Source organism: Equus caballus, chromosome 16 (assembly GCF_041296265.1).
Source record: "Equus caballus isolate H_3958 breed thoroughbred chromosome 16, TB-T2T, whole genome shotgun sequence".
Taxonomy (NCBI): domain Eukaryota; kingdom Metazoa; phylum Chordata; class Mammalia; order Perissodactyla; family Equidae; genus Equus; species Equus caballus.
In genome coordinates, this window is record NC_091699.1 from 87508604 (window position 1) to 87527068 (window position 18465).

An 18465-nucleotide genomic window follows, 5' to 3' on the forward strand; every position below is an offset into this window, starting at 1 on the left:
GTCTGGATGTTTTTACAGCTGTCAGAACACAGGACTTCTAGGATTCCCCCAAATGGACCATCTAACCAGAACCTTTCCATGTACCAAAGAAAGGATCCTTGAAACGGCCATAACCAACAGCTCTATAGCCCCAAGGGCATACTGCTAATGGGTCAATAAATCTTTTATGTCAGTCTTTCCTACAGACTTTCCCTAGAGGATCAATCTGTTCTCTTGGCTTTGATAAGCATTTTCACTTGTAGGACACCTTTTAAAACGATTAGCTAGCTCCCTCTTTCTCTGGTATCCAGAACCATAAATACCCTGGATTCTTCAATTTGAAAGGAAAAGAAATTTCTTTCTCCATCTTCCCACATGCCAGCATTTAAACAGTGCCTCTTCATTTCTTAACTGAACTCCTTAATTCAAGATCTGGTATCTGGAATATTATAATTGTTTTTAATTAGTTCACTAAACCTCAAAGCTAAAAGATTTGAGAAATCACTTAGTTCATTCTCACTAGGTTTCTTTTGTAGGACCATTCCCTTTCAATATTTTTTAAATGTCCATCCAAAAACATTTATCTCATCTACAGGTTTGATCCTGCTGCTTTTTCACTGGCTTCTTTATCTTTAGTCAAAAGATGTCATTTTGTTCTTTTTCTATTACCTTGCTCAGTCAAGGAAACTTAAATTCTTAATTTTCTCATTTCTCTTCCACCTGCTTAATTAGAATTTGCCTGTTTTTTGACAATATATCTTCTGATTAATAATTGAACAAGTTTATCATATGGCCTCAAACAACCTGGTTCTTCCAATCCTTCACAGTTCTTCCCACATGCGCCTGGTCATACCGCAAAGGGGGTGAGAGGTGTAGGGGAGGGGAGGGTCCCTCTTATTCAAAATACACATTCCCAGGCTCCACCAGACACCTAAAGAATCAGGAACTAGGTGGGAATGCGTATTTTCACCAAGTGCCTCAGATGATTCTTATGAGTAGGCAAGACTGGGAAAGATGCTTCAAGCTCCCTTTTCCTCTTTGTTCAAATTAAGGAAGTAATGGTGTGTACGTAGACTCTTTCTACTACACTTATCTCTACTGTCATTTTAAAAAGAGAAAGGGCTGAGTGACCCTTATTTCTGCAGTCTCTTCTTCTTAAATGTTCTATCTTTTCAATGTTTAGCCTATTTTCAACCACTACTTTTAGCACCATCACCACAGCCAATACACCCACCAGATGGCACATAAACACTGTTTGCATGCCTAGTAAAAGACAGTGAGTGGAAAGCAGCACACTTTATCTTGTACCAACAGCCACTGAATGGCTGGAGCAGATCAAGGCAGCTGGGTGCATCCACAAGGATTCAAATTTATGAGTGTTAGAATATCCAAGGGTACTTAATAGGAAATCATTCTCATGAAGAAGCCCACAACCCCTCTAAGATAGTAATCTGCCCCAGTCAGTATTAACAAATAAATATTTTAAACTTACAGTCAAGAGAGATATTTTTCTAATACTTATAAAAGGTGACAACGACTACAGACAGATCTAGAATTAAAAAGCTGCATTCTTAAATTTAAAACTTTAGGACACAAACACAAAAAGACCAAAGACTATCCCCGGAATTAGAGTTTCAAAGTAGTTCTTTTCCTTAGTAAATAAAAACCGGGGTCTTTATATTCCATAATACCATACGAAGTAGCTCATTCAAAATTGCAATGTTATCAATATTCTTATTTCAACATGTTCCACTTGAGAGCTATTAGTGAAGCTATATTTAAATTACATCGTGAAGAGCAAGAAATCAGAAAGTTAGACATCAATATCAACAACATCTTTTGTATTAAAATCTTATCCATTAAAACATTTTGTGAACCTTGATAAATAAGTTCCATGGGTCTACTTGGCACACAGTAAGGGCTCAGTTAGCAGTCTCTTCATTTTTCTGTCAGAGAAACTGCCAAGAGAGTTGCCAAACTTTGCACCACAAGTGAACCAAGCGCCAAAAACGAAGACCCCTGCTGATGGTCTCCAACTTTAGAGTCAAGATCCAAAAGTTCGTTTGAAAATTGGCTGCTTGGAACTTGGTAGAAAGAAATATCTAATGTTATTATCCGACAGGTTCCTGGATCTATTTGCAAAACAGAGTTAATTCATAATATACTTAAAGCACAATACTCATACTATTTTACCAGCTCCTAAACAAGAATGTAAAAGGTTTTCTTTTCAGAAAAACACAGGTATCAGGAAAATCTTCCCTCTGACCTCACCCCAGAGATGAGAGATTTCTAGGTTGCCGTTGTTTGTTTCTAATTGCCTACATATATGTAGGGCAGAGAGAAGGTCTAAATCAGTCATTCTGGTATCCTGACTTGGAGAACAATGAAAAGCTGAAGCTCAGATCCCCCCAGACCTCACTTTTATGCTAAAGAGTTCATATATAAGGCAAGAATCACAGGGACTTCACTCCAGAAGTCTTCTTTCAGTATATTGCTCTCAATTTGAAGGGTTAACAGTCTCAATTACTTTTGTATTGTTGTTGCTTGATGCTGTTTTCCTTGTTAAGCAACTTACTGCCATACCTACATTTATAATCGTAAGTGACACACATACTCGATAACTACAATCTATGATGGTGTCATAGTTATATATCACATGTGGGACCACCAACTTTTTTTAGGGCTGTCTATTCCATCAAAATTATATATCCTTTAGTCAAAATTCTAAAAGTTCTTACTTAAGTCAAACCTAGAGTTTGTAAATTCATTTTAAACTCCATGCACATTATTTTACTTATCTTAGAGAAAAAACCTCAACTGCAACATGTTGCTACTCCTTAAAAAAGCAAAATGTACAGAGATCAATTTTAGAATCTTATCTTAATTAAAACAATGATCTGAAAAGCTTCAAAATCTCTAAATTCTGTTGTCATTATTTAAAGGAAAGAAAATCTTCAGGGAAGCCCACAGATCCTAGCTAAGAGCAAGAGAAATTTTTAATAATCTCCTTGAATGTTGATATCTTTTTCAGTCCTCTCCTTAACTCAAACAAACATTTAGAAAAACGTTTAATATTTGCTCCATACAGAGATTTTGAACTATGGTTCAAAGAATTTTGGGGCTATTATATATTATGATTAGTTTTACAGTGTGGGGTATGGCAAATTTTTAACAAGTGCCTAATATGTGAAAGATCTGATTCTCAGCACTGGGTTTTCAAGAACTAACTTTAAGAAATGCATAAAGTTGTACTTTATGTACACTATACAAGAGCACAGAACTTCTCTTTGTGTTACTTGTAAAAGGAAAGGTTTGCATTTTACTCATTATGAATTCCACAAATTCAAAAACTATTTTTTTATTCCGACTGCTTTAATCACATGCATATTGCTTCCAAGCTCTTCCTTCCTACTCTGCAGCAGACAAACATTCCCCTCTTTCCATTAGCAAGCAGTCTAAGCTTACTTTCTTTTTAGAGGCAAACTGCAATACAGCATTTCAATTAAATTCAAAATATTTCTCCCACATTTCCTATTCAAAGATCTTTTGGAATAAATCTCATGCTTCTCATTGAAGATAAAATGATCTATCACAATATGCAAATAATGTTTCATTTTGAGCCTCAGTACCTATTGTACAATTATAAACTTCTGCAACCTAAGTATTCCTTATGTATTTTATAATGGCTTAGTTTTTATTCCTAACATTCTATACAATTTAATGATTTTTTCCATAATGTAAATACGCTAAAATTAATTTTCTCACATTTCCATTAATTACACATAATTTTTTAAGATTAAAAAAAGCCTCTTCAAAAGGTATGTTACTCTATACTGATTTTCAAATCCTGAATATAAAAGAATAAATTTTAAATCACTAAATTTTATTTATTCACTGATTAAGTCAGATTTATGACCTCCCCTCCCCATTCCAGCTATTGCGAATTTTGAATGAAACAACCTCAATTGTAACAGAAGAAACATCTGTTGCTTTTTTCTTCATCAGGCCTTTCCTAACTGAAAGAAAGGCTCTCTGCCTGACCTCCTCTCTCCCCCACGCCCCCTCCCCACCCACACTAAGTTCCTTACAACTTGTTAAAGGAAATGTGTTACTTAAAATTTTATTGTATCTATATAAAATGTCATAGTTTATGTAGAAACATTCATTTCCTTATGGAAGTTCAAAGAATGAGTAAATGTTATATACATCAAAAACAAGAGACATGGCCGGCAGAATATTAATTGTAACTAAAATGCAGACTTCAAGAGAATACTTGAAGTGATCAACTCAATCAAGTTGTCACACATTCCGGGTTCACTCGCTATTGTTTAGGATTAAGATTTTCTTCACAGTACCCAGATTCACATGGGATCTTGCATGCTATATTTTCTTTGCCAATGCAACGCTAACATAATGGCAGTCACTACCCCAAGAGGCAGACACCAAATGGTGCCACCCACACTCTCGCACTGTGCTCATAATAAACCATAAAGCAGTGGAATGCACCGGCCCCTTTATGAGCAAACAATGCCTGAGCTTCATTAGAATACAGCTGACATTTTCAAAGCACAAATACTTTTAAGAAAAATGTACTAGAGGAAAAAAAAAAGGAATGAAACAGCTATAAAAGCTGAAAAAAATGTTTTTAAGTGTCAGGTTTATTCCAAAGATCCTGAGGAAGCATATTTTGCTGTTGACAATTTTAAAGTTTTCATAAATGGAAAAAATGTATAGTTAAGGGCCAGGCTTATTTTATTAACTACTGGAAAGAAATGAAAGTAAAAACTATCATCTGAATTGCATTCACAAGTAATAACCATGAAGTACCTTTAAAATTATTCATTCCTCAACTGCTTCCTTAGTTCTTGAATGAAGAAAACTGAGCTCCAGAACTACTTTCACATTTTAATTGATTTATATAAGTAACTGAGTGATAAAACTAAGCTTACTCTACCCCTCCCCCCCACCCCAACCCCCATGCCCTGTAGTTCTCCTGTCTGCAACAAGCAAGGACGTCTTGAATTCAGCGTGCCCCTGACTATTTATCAATTTAACATTGCTGCTGTTGAAAGAATATAAAATAAACGCTGTAAAAACTCGCCCAGCAGTAAGAAACACAATGATCTCTCTTACCTGGTCTAAAGAGGCATGCCTCTGACTGCAGGACCAACAACACTCTACAGTCTTTGTTACCATTCAGTGGAAACTTGAGACTCTGTCAGACATGAGCAATCGAGCTCAGAAAGCTCAATTTAAAATACTTTTCAATAAAACTAAAAAGATGCTCAGGAAAACTATTTCGTTAACTGGCTTTCAAAAGACATATGAATATTGTCCAACGCAACAAAGACACTTCAAAAGAAACTGAAAATGCAGGTCTTAAGAGACTAAGGAGCCTCTTTACATAGAATCTTGCTTTCTTATTAAAGGTTGTTTTACAAATATGCTTAAAATAAAATGGTGAAATGATAAAATGCCTGACTCCAAGCTAACATTTTTCTAAAAAATCACTTGAATTTTAACTAGCTAAAAAATAAGATTAAACTTACTCATGAAATCCGCATAATTTGAATTATACATGTCAGGGTATTTGCTGGCTCCAGAGTAGTCACAAAGCAAACCTTAATGCATCTTGAAAGCAGAGCAAAAGCACCATGAGTTTCAGAAAAAAAAAAAGGAGAAACTCTTGAAAAACTGGTCGGGGCTTTTCAACCTGTAATAACTTTCCAGCTCTTCTGGGGGAGAAAAAAAAAGTCCTGGTCCTGCCCCCTGCGATAGGAGGCTATGCTTCAATGCCAAAATGAATGGCAGGCCCATTTCTGATATCAACAAAGAGCAGCTTAGCTGTGCTCGATTTTTTTTCACTTTCCCACACAGTTAGAAGTTCTAAAATTTTCAGGTTAGTACCTAAATATCTAGGGTTAAGTACCTTTCTTCATTTTCTCAAGAGAACCCAATTACATCGTCCTAGTTTTTTAAATGATTAATTAAAAATACACTCCTAATCATCTTACACAGTTTTTCCTAGATAGGAAGCTGAACAAAAGATGACCTCTTAAGTTGCTCTCCAAATCTATCCTTTGCAATATCAGATCATCAAATGACTAATTATTAATATTAATAAGCTTTTCCTGCAACCTGCTATGTGAGCACAAGGAGAAACAAAATGTAGGCAACAAACATAAAAATAAGGTTACTGAGATTATAAAATTTTGAACTAGCCAGATGTAAGGATCATTTACTACAGTACACATCTATGATGATACAAATGCAAAACAATAAACACTTCAACCAATGACATATATTTACTGATGCCTATTATGAGCCAGGCACCATCTTGGGCTCTGGGGGTAGAGCAGTGAATGGAGCAGACAAAAGCCGAGCGAAACCTGTGTCTTCAGTGAGCTCAGTTTATATAGCGGCGCCCTGAGAGTACGACTGAAATGACGAAGGTACCTTTCCTTCTCTGATGAGTTACCGCCTAACCTGAAATATCCCCCATTGAAAGCATGTCTTGACAACAGCTCCAGGAGGGCAAGGATTCTGTGCTTTGTTCAGTGTTGTACCCCAGTGCCTAAAACAGCACCCGTTAGACACACAAACAAATATATATGGAATGAAACAGATCAAAGAGAGCTGCTCCTTGGTCAAACTTTCCTGTGCAAACAGACTATGTACCACACATTATTACACCTACATGCATACAGAGATATGTCAAAAATGATACAGTATATGGTGTAAATTAAATTGGGTTGCAAATATATATTAGCTTAAAATTGAAAATACAACCCATATGGCCCTGTATCTTTTCAGATTCTAAAATCTGTTTTCACTATCAGATGTAGTGGTCACTATAATATTTGAGTAAATGAATCAGTTAAAATTTTATACACTAAGTTTTTGTGGACTATTAGATTTCAGGGGAGTTTTGAATAAAAAAAGAAGAACATGGAAATTTTAGCACCCAATCAGTTTTGTGTATTAAGATCTTAGACATTTACATCCATTTATATACACATACTTTATTATTATTTTTTTATTGAGTTATTGATAGGTTACAATCTTGTGAAATTTCAATTGTACATTAATGTTTGTATATACATATATTTTGAAATAATTTTAAACTCCCCATCCTGCTTCTCATCATTCCTGATCACCTTACCAGAAACCACAGAGAGAAAATAAGTGCGCATCTCCAACCTGTCAGATCAGCCAGAAGGGGTCCCCCATGTCACCCAAGGCCAGGATGCTAGGAGCTAGATATGGTCACACTTACTGCTACAGTCTTTAACAAAAGGAAATTAAACTTCCCAGGACTCAGATACACTCCCCATACTTCTAAATAGCAGAGTATCACCCCCTCACCCCAAGCCCCCCAAGCTGGACAATGATTACAAGTTCAAACAGAAACTACCTGGAATACTCACACATTTAGTATATGTTCTAACAAGAAATCTAACAGCAACTCAAAGTCAGGATGACATGTGATGACCGAGGTCAAGTAATGGATAAAATAAAGTGGCCAAAGGAGGATTCCATTGTTCCTGCAGGAGCAATTTTTCTTCTCCCTAACCATCGTTCCTTCTTTCCTTCCACAGATACTGACTGAGCACCTGCTATGTACGAGGCACTGAGCTAGGCAGCAAACTGACCTGCTCCCTACCGTCTACTCCACAGATCTGACCTTAAGCCTATGTCTATTCTTCCATATGCCTCCTTCTCTCTGTTTGCCTTCCTTGCCAGTGCCCCTTCTCCAGTCCCAAATTCTTCTCTCACACCACCCTTCAATCTACTCCCAAGCCTTTCTCAGCAAGCAGCAGCACCACGATTTGTGCTCCCCTCAAGTGTACGACACACTGTGGGGAAATCCTGAGACTTCCCACTGGCATAATAAAACGCATCTTATATAGGTCCTCTCAAATAATTTCTCCTTAATCTCACATGGAAAATCCTTTGAAGCATTATATTATTTATAACCATCATCTAGAAAACACCAAAGAGGGCTAGGCATTCTCTCCCCCAGGTGTATAAGCTAACGTACTTGGACCAGAGTTTGTTGTGTTTATTGGCAACCTGACCAAATACTAACCACATTTTACAGATACACTTATGATTCTCTAGGCAGAAATGACACTATGATAGCACAGCAATAGTTTTTATTTCCCCCATCCTTGCTAAATGTAAGTATCTGCCACATGTTTTTTCAAGTATAACCTCTATCCTTCTGAAGAGCACTACACCTGAAGCAAAGGGTTCCCGCTGCCACTTGCATGGATAGTGCTGATTTCTTAAAAATATCTTATGGTAAGTAACTTCACCTTTGCTCGCTCCTCTTTCTTTTCCCATCTTAATAGACACTTTTCAAGGTTCTGTCCTTAATGCTCCTTACTTCAAGATTTACATTCCCTCTTTGGAGGACATTACCCATTTCTAGGACGTTATCACTCCTATGTAGATGACGACAAACATATACACTTCTAGCCCTAGCCTTCTCCATTCTTTCCGCTCTAAACTCTTATTTATAGTTGCCTATTGGACATCTCTGTCTATCTGTCCCACAGTCTCAACTCAACCTCTGCAGTATTGAACTCCTCGTCCACCTTCCCAAACCAGCTCATCCTCCTGTGTTCCCCATCCTTGTGAAAGTCACCATCATCCAGAATAGAAAGTGATTCTCTATCATTGACTCTTCCTTACCATTCAAATGCCTACACTGTTTCCAGTTTTTTTTTTAAATACACATTATTCCCCTGGTTTAAAAACAAAACAACAAAAAAGAAATATAACTCCCAATGTCTAGAGCTACACTAGCAAAAGTAGTGGTAGCCTTAGCCACATGTAGCTACTTAAGCTTGAATTGACTGAAGTTAAATAAAATTAAAAATTCAATTTCCTAGGTCCAGTAGACACGTTAAGTCCTCGATAGCTGTATGTGGCTAATGGCTACTGTACTGGACACTGCAAATACAGAAAATTTCCATGATCACAGAAATTAAACATCTCTGGTCTAGACAATAACAGCAAACCACTTAAGACAGTAGTCTAAATCTTGCTCAACCTGGCCCCAATCTACTACCTTTCTAACTTTATCTTGTACCAAAATCCCTATACATGCTTTAGTCACAACTGAATTAGTGGAGCCCAAAGAGTCAAGCTGAAGACTTTACAGGATGAGGGATCCTTTCGAAGAAGGATCTATGGGAGGCGAAGAAACTACAGATGCTGGTGAGGAGAGAAATGGTTCACTAAAGCCCTCACAAGTTAGGAAGGGATGGAATTTTAGACATAAGATTTTAGCCTTCAAGAAGGAATATGGTGCAATGGAGAAAGCACGAGCACTGGAGTCAGAGTGCTTCATCCAATTTCAGGTATTAGCCATAGGGGAGAGAAATTCAACTCAAACCGGTTTGACTTGAAAGGAAATTAGTTGGCTCAACTGGCTCATAGAATTCAAGAAAGGGTTAGATAACCAAACTAGGAGGGTCAGGATGCAACTAGGTCTCAGGAACTCTAAGGTTGTTAGGACTGTGCCTGTCTGTCTGTCTCCCTCTGTCATTTGCCTCTGATCTCCTCTCAAGTCAGCATCATGCTCACGATAGATCAGCATTCTTCACATGGTGGGAAACATGGCCACTGATGTGTCACCAGTTTTATATCTTACAGATTCCATTAACCCTCTCTCTCATCCTAGGCTTTAAAATACCAGGAAGACATCCATTGGCTGAACTTCAGTCAGGTGCTTGTCCTGGCCAATGAAATGTCAAAGTGATGAGGTGCTGGGACAACCAACTGTGGCCATAGGACATACAAGGACATAATCACATAAAATCCATTAGCTAGGATGATGAGGTACAGACTGGTGAAGGAGCTTCTGGGCAGCTCATAGAGGGCCACTAAAATCACTAGGTGAGTCATTTAAACATAAGAGAGTAAGTGAGTTGCCACTAATCTAGTAAGAGGTAAAGTCAGGATTTAGCTCTGGGTTTTCTGACTCCAATGACTATACTCTTTCCATTAGAATATTCTTAGATCATCAAGGTGTTGGGTGGTGAGGTGATGTTATCCATTTACCTCTTTAAGGCCACACTGTTCACTGTGCGATAGATTCTTCCTTGAGCAGCAAAGACTTTAGCTTTCAAACTTACTTCCCTCTTCAGAAACTAATTTTTCCCTCTCCACTGAGTTCATCTTAACATTTAAAATGCAGAGATCTTTCCACTCTAACTGCTGCCAAATTAAAAACATCCTTCTCTCCGTCTCTCTTAAATTACCTAATTTTTAAACGTGTGACATGTATATCTACTATCTCATCTTTTTCACTATCAATTATATTTTGATTCTTCAAAAATGCACCTACTACCTCCTACATGATAACTACCGTGCCAGGCACTAGGGATATAAAAACAAAAGGCATAGTCTTATCCTCAAAGAAACAATCCAGTTTGGCTTCTCTCCCACTGCTCAAATGCTACTGCATGTCTAAAGTAGACAATGAACCCTGCCTTGACAAATCTAATGTATGCTTATGCTCCATAACCTTGCCATATTTGGCCTTGCTGATCTTACAAATTTCACCTTCTTAATACCATTAAAACTATTCACTCTTGGCTTTTGTAAAGACCATTTCTTCTGTTTCACACCTACCTTTCTGGGCTGGTTCCTTTATGTTTTTCTCATTACTTGTACAGATCTTCCTTGACTTACAATGGAGTTATGTCCTGACAAACCCATCGTAAGTTGAAAATATCTTAAGTTGAAAATGCGTTTAATACACCCAACCTACCAAACATCATAGCTTAAGTTCATAACACCTACATTAGTGTACAGCTGGGCAAAATCATCTAATACAAAGCCTATTTTATAATCAACTGTTGAGTATCTCATGTAATTTATTGCAAATGGTACTGAAAGTGAAAAACAGAATGACTGTATGGGTACAGAAGGGTTGTAAGTATACAGGTTGTTCACCCTCGTGATCATTGCCCAGTATCACAAGAGAGTATCGCACCTCATATCACTAGCCCCGGAAAAGGTGAAAACGCAAAGTGCAGTTTCTACTGAACGTGTATCACTTTCACACTGTCATAAAGTTGAAAAATCACTAAGTTGAACCATCATAAGTCAGGGACCGTCTGTATGCTAAAAGGCTCAACCATGGTCTTCTGTTCTTGCTGTATTTTTGCTTTAGAAGGTGATCAGCCACATAATTTATTATACAAACTGGCTTAACCATTGAGAGTGAAAGGGGGCACAATATTAATTATTATGCTGAAATACAAATAAAGCTGTTTGGAAAAACCAGAATATATGGATTCCTGCTTAAAGATCTTCAATGGTGCCCATGTCAAAATGTTTAAGCATGGCATACAGAAACCTTTTCAGAACTAATTACCTCTATAAATTAATGAACTCTTCCACAACAGGTTTTTGGCTCTCCAGCCCTCCTAATCCATCTCTGTACCCCTCCTGTCTAGAAAACCACGTAGAACACAGTATGTACTCAAACAACACCTAATAAACAAATGAATGAATGAACAAGTGTCCTTTACTAATCAGACACTTTCAGTAACTTCCCATCTGTTAAAAGAACTCCAATGACAACAGAAGAAATTCCAACTACTTTGGCCTGATTTCCAGGCTCTTAATGATTAGATCAAGATGAATTTTTGTAACAAATAACTTTCCATTACTAATTACCAGCAACTAGCTGCCTTCTCCATTAGTGACCTACAGTTTTCTGTAATGGTTTCCCAAACATGCCAAAGATATTCCTGCAGTCCTGTCTTAAAAACTCACGTAGGGAAAAGGATTCTGGGAAGATGGTAGAGTAGGAAACACCAGGAATGTCTCCCCCTATCTAGACAATAATTGCACTGTTAGAATCTGTCTGATGTAACTATTTTGGAACTCTGGAGTCTACTGAAGGCTTAGAACTTCCAGGGGAAGACTTGGATAGTAAATTTCAGTCAACTTATAACTAGTAGCACAGAAGTAGCTACCCATCCCCAACACCAGCCCCGCAGCTGTGCACTTGTTCCTGCAGCAGTGTGCACACAGCATGTGGGAGCCAAGGTGGGCAAAAAGGACCTTGTCCTCCAAACATCAAGCATCTGTGCTGTTTGGGGATTGCTGCTTCTCATCACAAAGGTGTAGACAAAGGCACAGGCAGCCATTGTTATTGTACCTCCTCCCACTGTTGCAAGTCCCTCCCTGCTCCTGCTAGAGTGACTTCCAAAGGATTTAAAGGGCTCGCACCCTTCCCTCCTTCCTTCATTTTTCTCTTTTTACCCTTTTGGGAACCCAGCATTAAAGACTAGAACATTTAAAACCAAGTGCAAATACAAGAAAAATTAGAAAGTGACTACACGTGCCCAACAACAGTCTCAAAAAAGACCTGAGAAGACCTTAAGTTTACACCTCAGGCTGATCTTCAGCACAGAGACAGCCTATAGCAATTAAAAAAAAAGAAACGAACAAGAACAAAAAGAACAAAACAAAACAACAGCAAACCTTTGGGGAAGGAGATTCTGATCTCCAGAGCTATCACATTATTAGATTCAAACATCAAGTTTTCAACAAAAAATAACAAGACATACAAGAAACAGGAAAATATGGCCAATTCAAAGAAAAAAAAGAAATCAATAGAAACTGTCCCTGAAAAAGACCTGATGGCAGATATATTAGATAAAGACTTTAAAACAGTCTTAAAGATGCTCAAAGAACTGTAGGAAGACATGGATAAAGTCAAGAAAACAACACAAACAAAATGGAAATAATAAAGAGATAGAAAAGCTGAAAAGAAATTCTGGAGCTGAAAAGTAAAATAACGGAAATGAAAAAACTTGCTAGAGGGATTCAAAGGCAGATATGAGCAGGAAGAAGAAAGAATCAACAAACTTGAAGATAAGACAATGAAATTATTGAGTCTGTGGTACAGAAAGAAAAAGAGATTGAAAAAAAGTGAATGAAAGCTATGGGACCTGTAGGATACCACCACGCAGACCAGTGTAGACATTGTGGGACTCTCAGAAACAGAAGACAGAAAAGGGCAGAGAGGATATTTGAAAACTTCCCAAATTTAATGAACAACATGAATATAAACAACTAAGAAGCTCAATGAACTCCAAGTATCATGAACTCCAAGAAATCCAGACAAAGACACATTAAAATCAAACTTCCAAAAGACAAAGAGAGGATCTTGAAAGCAGCAAGCAAGAAGCAAATCATCACATATAAATCATATATCTGATGAGGGGCTAATATCTAGAATATATAAAGAACTCCCAAAATTCAACAACAACAACAAACAACTCAATTCAAAAATTGGCAAATGACTTGAATAGACATTCCTCCAAAGAAGATATACAAATGGCCAATACACACGTGAAAAGATGCTCAACATCGCTAATCATTAGGGAAATGCAAATCAAAACTACAATGAACTATCCCTCACACCCATGAGGATGGCTACTATCAAAAAAACAAAACGACAAGTTTTGGCGAGGATGTGGAGAAACTAGAACCCTTGTGCACCGTTGTTGGGAATGTAAAGTGATATAGCTGCTGTGGAAATCAAAATGTCGATTCCTCAAAAAATTAAAGATAGAATTACCATATGGTTCTGCTGGGTGAGTTCCACTTCTAGGTATATACCCCAAAAGAACTGAAAGCAAGGTCTTGAAGAGTATGTGTACTCCCATATTCACAGCAGCATTATTCGGAATAGCTAAAAAAATGGAAGCAACCCATGTGTCCAGTGATGGATGCATGATAAGCAAAATTTGGTATACACGTACAAGAGAATATTATTCAGCCTTAAAAAGGAGGGGAATTGTGACATACGCTACAACATGGATGAAGCATGAGGACGTTACACTGAGCAAAATAAGCCAGTCACAAAAAGACAAAAACTGTACAATTCCACTTATTTGAGGTACTTAGAGTAGTCAATATCATATAAACTGAAAGTAAAATGGTGGTTGCCAGGGTGTAGGGGGTTGGGGAACTGGAGAATTACTGTTTGACGGTATAGAGTTTCAGTTTTACAAGAGGAATAGAATTATGGGGATGTATGGTGTGATGTTGCACGTTATGAATGTATTCAGTACCACTGAACTGTACACTTAAAATGGCTAAGATGGTAAATTTTATGTTATGTATATTTTACTACAATAAAAAAAAAACTGAAAAAAAACCCAAAAACTCATGTAGGAGTGAAGACAGAGAGTATATGTGAAATCTCTGTAACTTCCGCTCAATTTTGCTGTGAACCTAAAACTATGCTAAAAAAATAAAGTCTACTTAAAGAAAAAACAAAACACAACACATACAGCTGTCTTGTCCAAAACGTCTTTCTTCCTCTTCTTGACGTCTTTAAAGTCCACTCACTCCTCGGCACCCAGTGGCACTTCTGCCTCCAGCACGAGTTTCTCTTACCTCTTGAGTCTAACCTAACTTTTTTCCTCCATCCCTACATAAAATACATTAAAATATCAAGACCAATATGGCTAAGATAAATTAAACATGTGTTATAAGAATAATGTTGGTAGAATCTAAATTAGTAATAATTTTAAATTAAATTGCATGATAAATTCTTAATGAGCTGTTGTCAAAATTGCAAAATTAAGCTTGTTCATTCGACCTACACATACTTACTATTTACAATGTGCCAGCCATTAGAACGGGACCTAAAAATACACTAGTGAAGGAAAAGGTATAACCCCTAGGCTCAGGAAGTTACAGTCTAATGGAGCAAACACTATAAAGAAGCAAACAAATACAAAAATATCAATTGTGTTCATTGCTATGAAAGAAACTAGCAGGCATCAGAGAGCTGGGAAGGGGTAGGACACGCAGGCTCTTTTAGATAAGGTGGTCCAGGAAGATCTCTCCGAAGGGATGATATTCAAGCTGCAACCTGGAAGATGCAGAGATGCTACCATGGAAAAAGTAGGAAGAGCATTTCAGACAGAAGAATAGAACTATGAAAAGGCTCAGATAACACCTATAACTAAAAGTAAAGCAAATAAATCGAAACAGAGGAAAACAAATAAAATACACGTAAGCAGTTTGGAGAACAAAAGTAATTTACCAATTTTGGTTATTTACACAAAACAGTAGACGGAATCCATTTCTCACTTTCTTATCTGGGACCACAGCAAAGAATACACAGAAAGAATGGGAATCACGGATGCCATTCTGAGCAGGAGACTAAAACAGAACACGAGGATTATTAGACCTCAAGAACTATCCTCTAAACTCAATCATGAGCACTAATATTCCACTGTACAGATGGGTCATATTTTATTTCCCTATAAATGAATATTTATACAGTCTCAATATTTTGCCATTTTAAATAATTACGTAGTAAATACTGCTATACTCAAATCTCTTATTCTTTTTAATGACAAACTCCCAGAAGGGTTTCTACTGGGTGAAAGAATATAAACTATTTTAAGGGGGTTGAGGTATATTACCAATTTGCTTCCCAAAGTGCTTGTGCTGATTCACACTCCTACCAGAAGTAGTATGAAGAAATAGAAGTAGATAAGAATAAATAGAAGTACAGAAAGAAGAAGTGAATATGAAATGAAAATACCAATTTCTTACAATTTTGCCAACACAGGTTATAATTCTAAGAAAGTCTTTGTTAATTTGATGGAAGAAAAAGATTTTGTTTTTAAATAGGATTTACATGATGTGCAAGATGCTGCACATGCATATTGCAGAAAAACTGCAAAATGTATAAAAGCACATAGGAGAAAAAAAATCATCTATAATTCACACACCCAGAAATAATTATAATTCATGTTTTAAATACATATATCGTCTTTTTTTTTTAACCCATTTCTTTTCTTTTTTTTTTCTTTGAGGAAGATTAGCCCTAAGCTAACATCTGCTGCCAATCCTCTTCTTTTTGCTGAGGAAGACTGGTCCTGAGCTAACATCCATGCCCATCTTCCTCTACTCTATATGTAGGACGCCTACCACAGCATGGCTTGCCAAGCGGTGCCATGTCCATACCCGGGATCCGAATCAGCAAATCCTGGGCCACCGAAGCAGAACATGCACACTTAATTGCTGCGTCAACGGGCCGGCCCCTATCAAGTCTTATTCTATGCTACATATTTTTCTTTTTCCAAAAAAAAGGGGAAGGAGATCATATTGTACATGCTGGTTTAACTTTTTGAACTTAGTAAGTTCTTTAGTTTATAATATCTATAGAAAACCACCACACAAGAGTGTTAGAATAGTTTTTTTTAACACTGCTTCCAATTTTTCATTCTTATCAACAATGCAATAGTAAACATTCTTTGCTAAAATCTTCCCACAGATCTTTCTTTAATTAGGATAAGTCCACAGAAGAGAAAATGCTGAGCCAGAGTTTGCATATTTTTAAGACTTTTGTATGTACTGAGCAAATGATCCTCCAGAGAGGTCGTATCCCTCTATAAGCTCCCATACTCTCCTCTACTGCCCAAGAGGTGGGCATTCACAAATGAAATACAAAAAATCACTTTCCTAATGTGACTGGCAAACATGGGCTATTGTCATTTAAGTTGCATTCTGATTACTGGTGAAGTTGAATACATATTCATATTTTTATCAGCCATTTGCATTTCTTCCGTGAATTTCCCATTCCGCTGAACTTTTTTCTTGAGATGTCAATATTTAATTTGTTTATTAGTATTATATTTAGTTATCATGTTTACTAAACCTCCCCTGGTCTGTGACAGTTTCTCAGATCTGCCTTGTTTTTATTGATTTCATTTTATTGAGGTCATAATAGTTTACAACATTGTCAAATTTCATTTGCACATTATTATTTGTCAGTCACCACATAAGTGTGTCCCTTTACCTCTTATGCCCACCCCCCAATCCTCTTCCCCTCTGGTAACCATTAATCTGTTCCCTTTGTCCATGTGTTTGTGGATATAACTGAAATTATACAGTGTTTGTCTTTCTCTGCCTGGCTTATCTCACTTAACGTCCTCAAGGTCCATCCATGTTGTTGCAAATGGGACGATTTTGTCTTTTTTTATGGCTGAGTAGTATTCCATTGTGTATGCATACCACATCTTCTTTATCCATTCATCAGTCGATGGGCACTTGGGTTGCTTCCACATCTTGGCTACTGTGAATAATGCTGCAGTGAACATGGGGGTGCACAAGTCTTTCTGAATTGTTGATTTCAAGTTCTTTGGATAAATACCCAGTAATGGAAGAGCTGGGTTGTATGGTATTTCAATTTCTAATTTTTTGAGAAATCTGCATACTGTTTCCCATAGTGGCTGTACCTGCTTGCATTCCCACCAGCAGTGTATGACGGTTCCCTTTTCTCCACATCCTCTCCAACATTTGTTGTTTTTTCGTCTTGGTAATTACAGCCATTCTAACAGGTGTAAGGTGATATTTCATTGTAGTTTTGATTTGCATTTCCCTGATGATTAGTGATGTTGAACATCTTCTCATGTACCTGTTGGCCATCCATGTATCTTCTTTGGAAAAATGTCTGTTCATATCCTTTACTCATCTTTTGATTGGGTTGTTTGTTTTTTGGTTGTTGAGTTGTGAGTTGTCTATATATTTTGGAGAATAACCCCTTCTGGATAAATGACTTGCAAATATTTTCTCCCAGTTGGTGGGTTGTCTTTTTGTTTTGTTCCTGGTTTCCTTTGCCTTGCAGAACCTCTTCAGTCAGATGAAGTCCCATTTGTTTATTTTTTTCTTTTGTTTCCCTTGCCTGAGTAGACACAGTATTCGAAAAGATGCTTCTAAGACTGAGGTCAAAGAGTGTATTGCCTATATTTTCTTCTAGGAGTTTTCTGGTTTCAGGTCTTATCTTCAAGTCTTTGATCCATTTTGAGTTAATTTTTGTGTATGGCAAAAGATAATGGTCTACTTTCATTCTTTTGCATGTGGCTGTCCAGTTTTCCCAACACCATTTATTGAAGAGACTTTCCTTTCTCCATTATATATTCTTGGCTCCTTTGTCAAAGATTAGCTGTCTGTAGATGTGTGGTTTTATTTCGGAGCTTTTAATTCTGTTCCATTGATCTGTGTGCCTGTTTTTGTACCAGTACCATGCTGTTTTGATTACTATAGCTTTGTAGTACATTTTGAAGTCAGGGATTGTGATGCCTCCAGCTTTGTTCTTTGTTCTCAGGATTGCTTTAGCTATTTGGGATCTTTTGTTGCCCTATGTGAATTTTAGGATTCTTTGTTCTGTTTCTGTGAAGACTATCACTGGGATTCTGACTGGGATTGCACTGAATCTGTAGATTGCTTTAGGTAGTATAGACATTTTAACTATATGCTTCCAATCTATGTGCATGGAATATCATTCCATTTCTTTATGTCTTCATTGATTTCTTTCAATAATGTCTTATAGTTTTCATCATATAGGTCTTTTGCCTCCTTGGGCAAATTTATTCCTAGATATTTCATTCTTTTCGTTGCAATTGCAAATGGGATTGTGTTCTTGAG

The 18465-nt window shown here is 37.1% G+C and overlaps 1 protein-coding gene across 37 annotated transcripts in view; it reads right to left on the reverse strand.

The window, feature by feature from the left end:
* The window catches only part of TFDP2 (transcription factor Dp-2), a 179420-nt gene that overhangs the window by 66989 nt on the left and 93966 nt on the right, over nucleotides 1-18465 (reverse strand). For 8 of the 37 annotated variants that reach the window (XM_014731901.3, XM_070238266.1, XM_014731900.3 and 5 more), the window contains exon 1: nucleotides 5113-5241. The exons of 27 other annotated variants lie outside the window; for them this stretch is intronic. Coding sequence is in view for 2 of the 10 variants with exons in the window: in XM_070238250.1 (XP_070094351.1) it covers nucleotides 5529-5559 (31 nt within the window). In the remaining 8 variants the exon portion in view is untranslated. Of the gene's footprint in view, nucleotides 1-5112; nucleotides 5242-5528; nucleotides 5676-18465 lie in introns of those variants that run through there. 2 more of the 37 variants (XM_070238250.1, XM_070238248.1) reach the window with 2 other exon arrangements.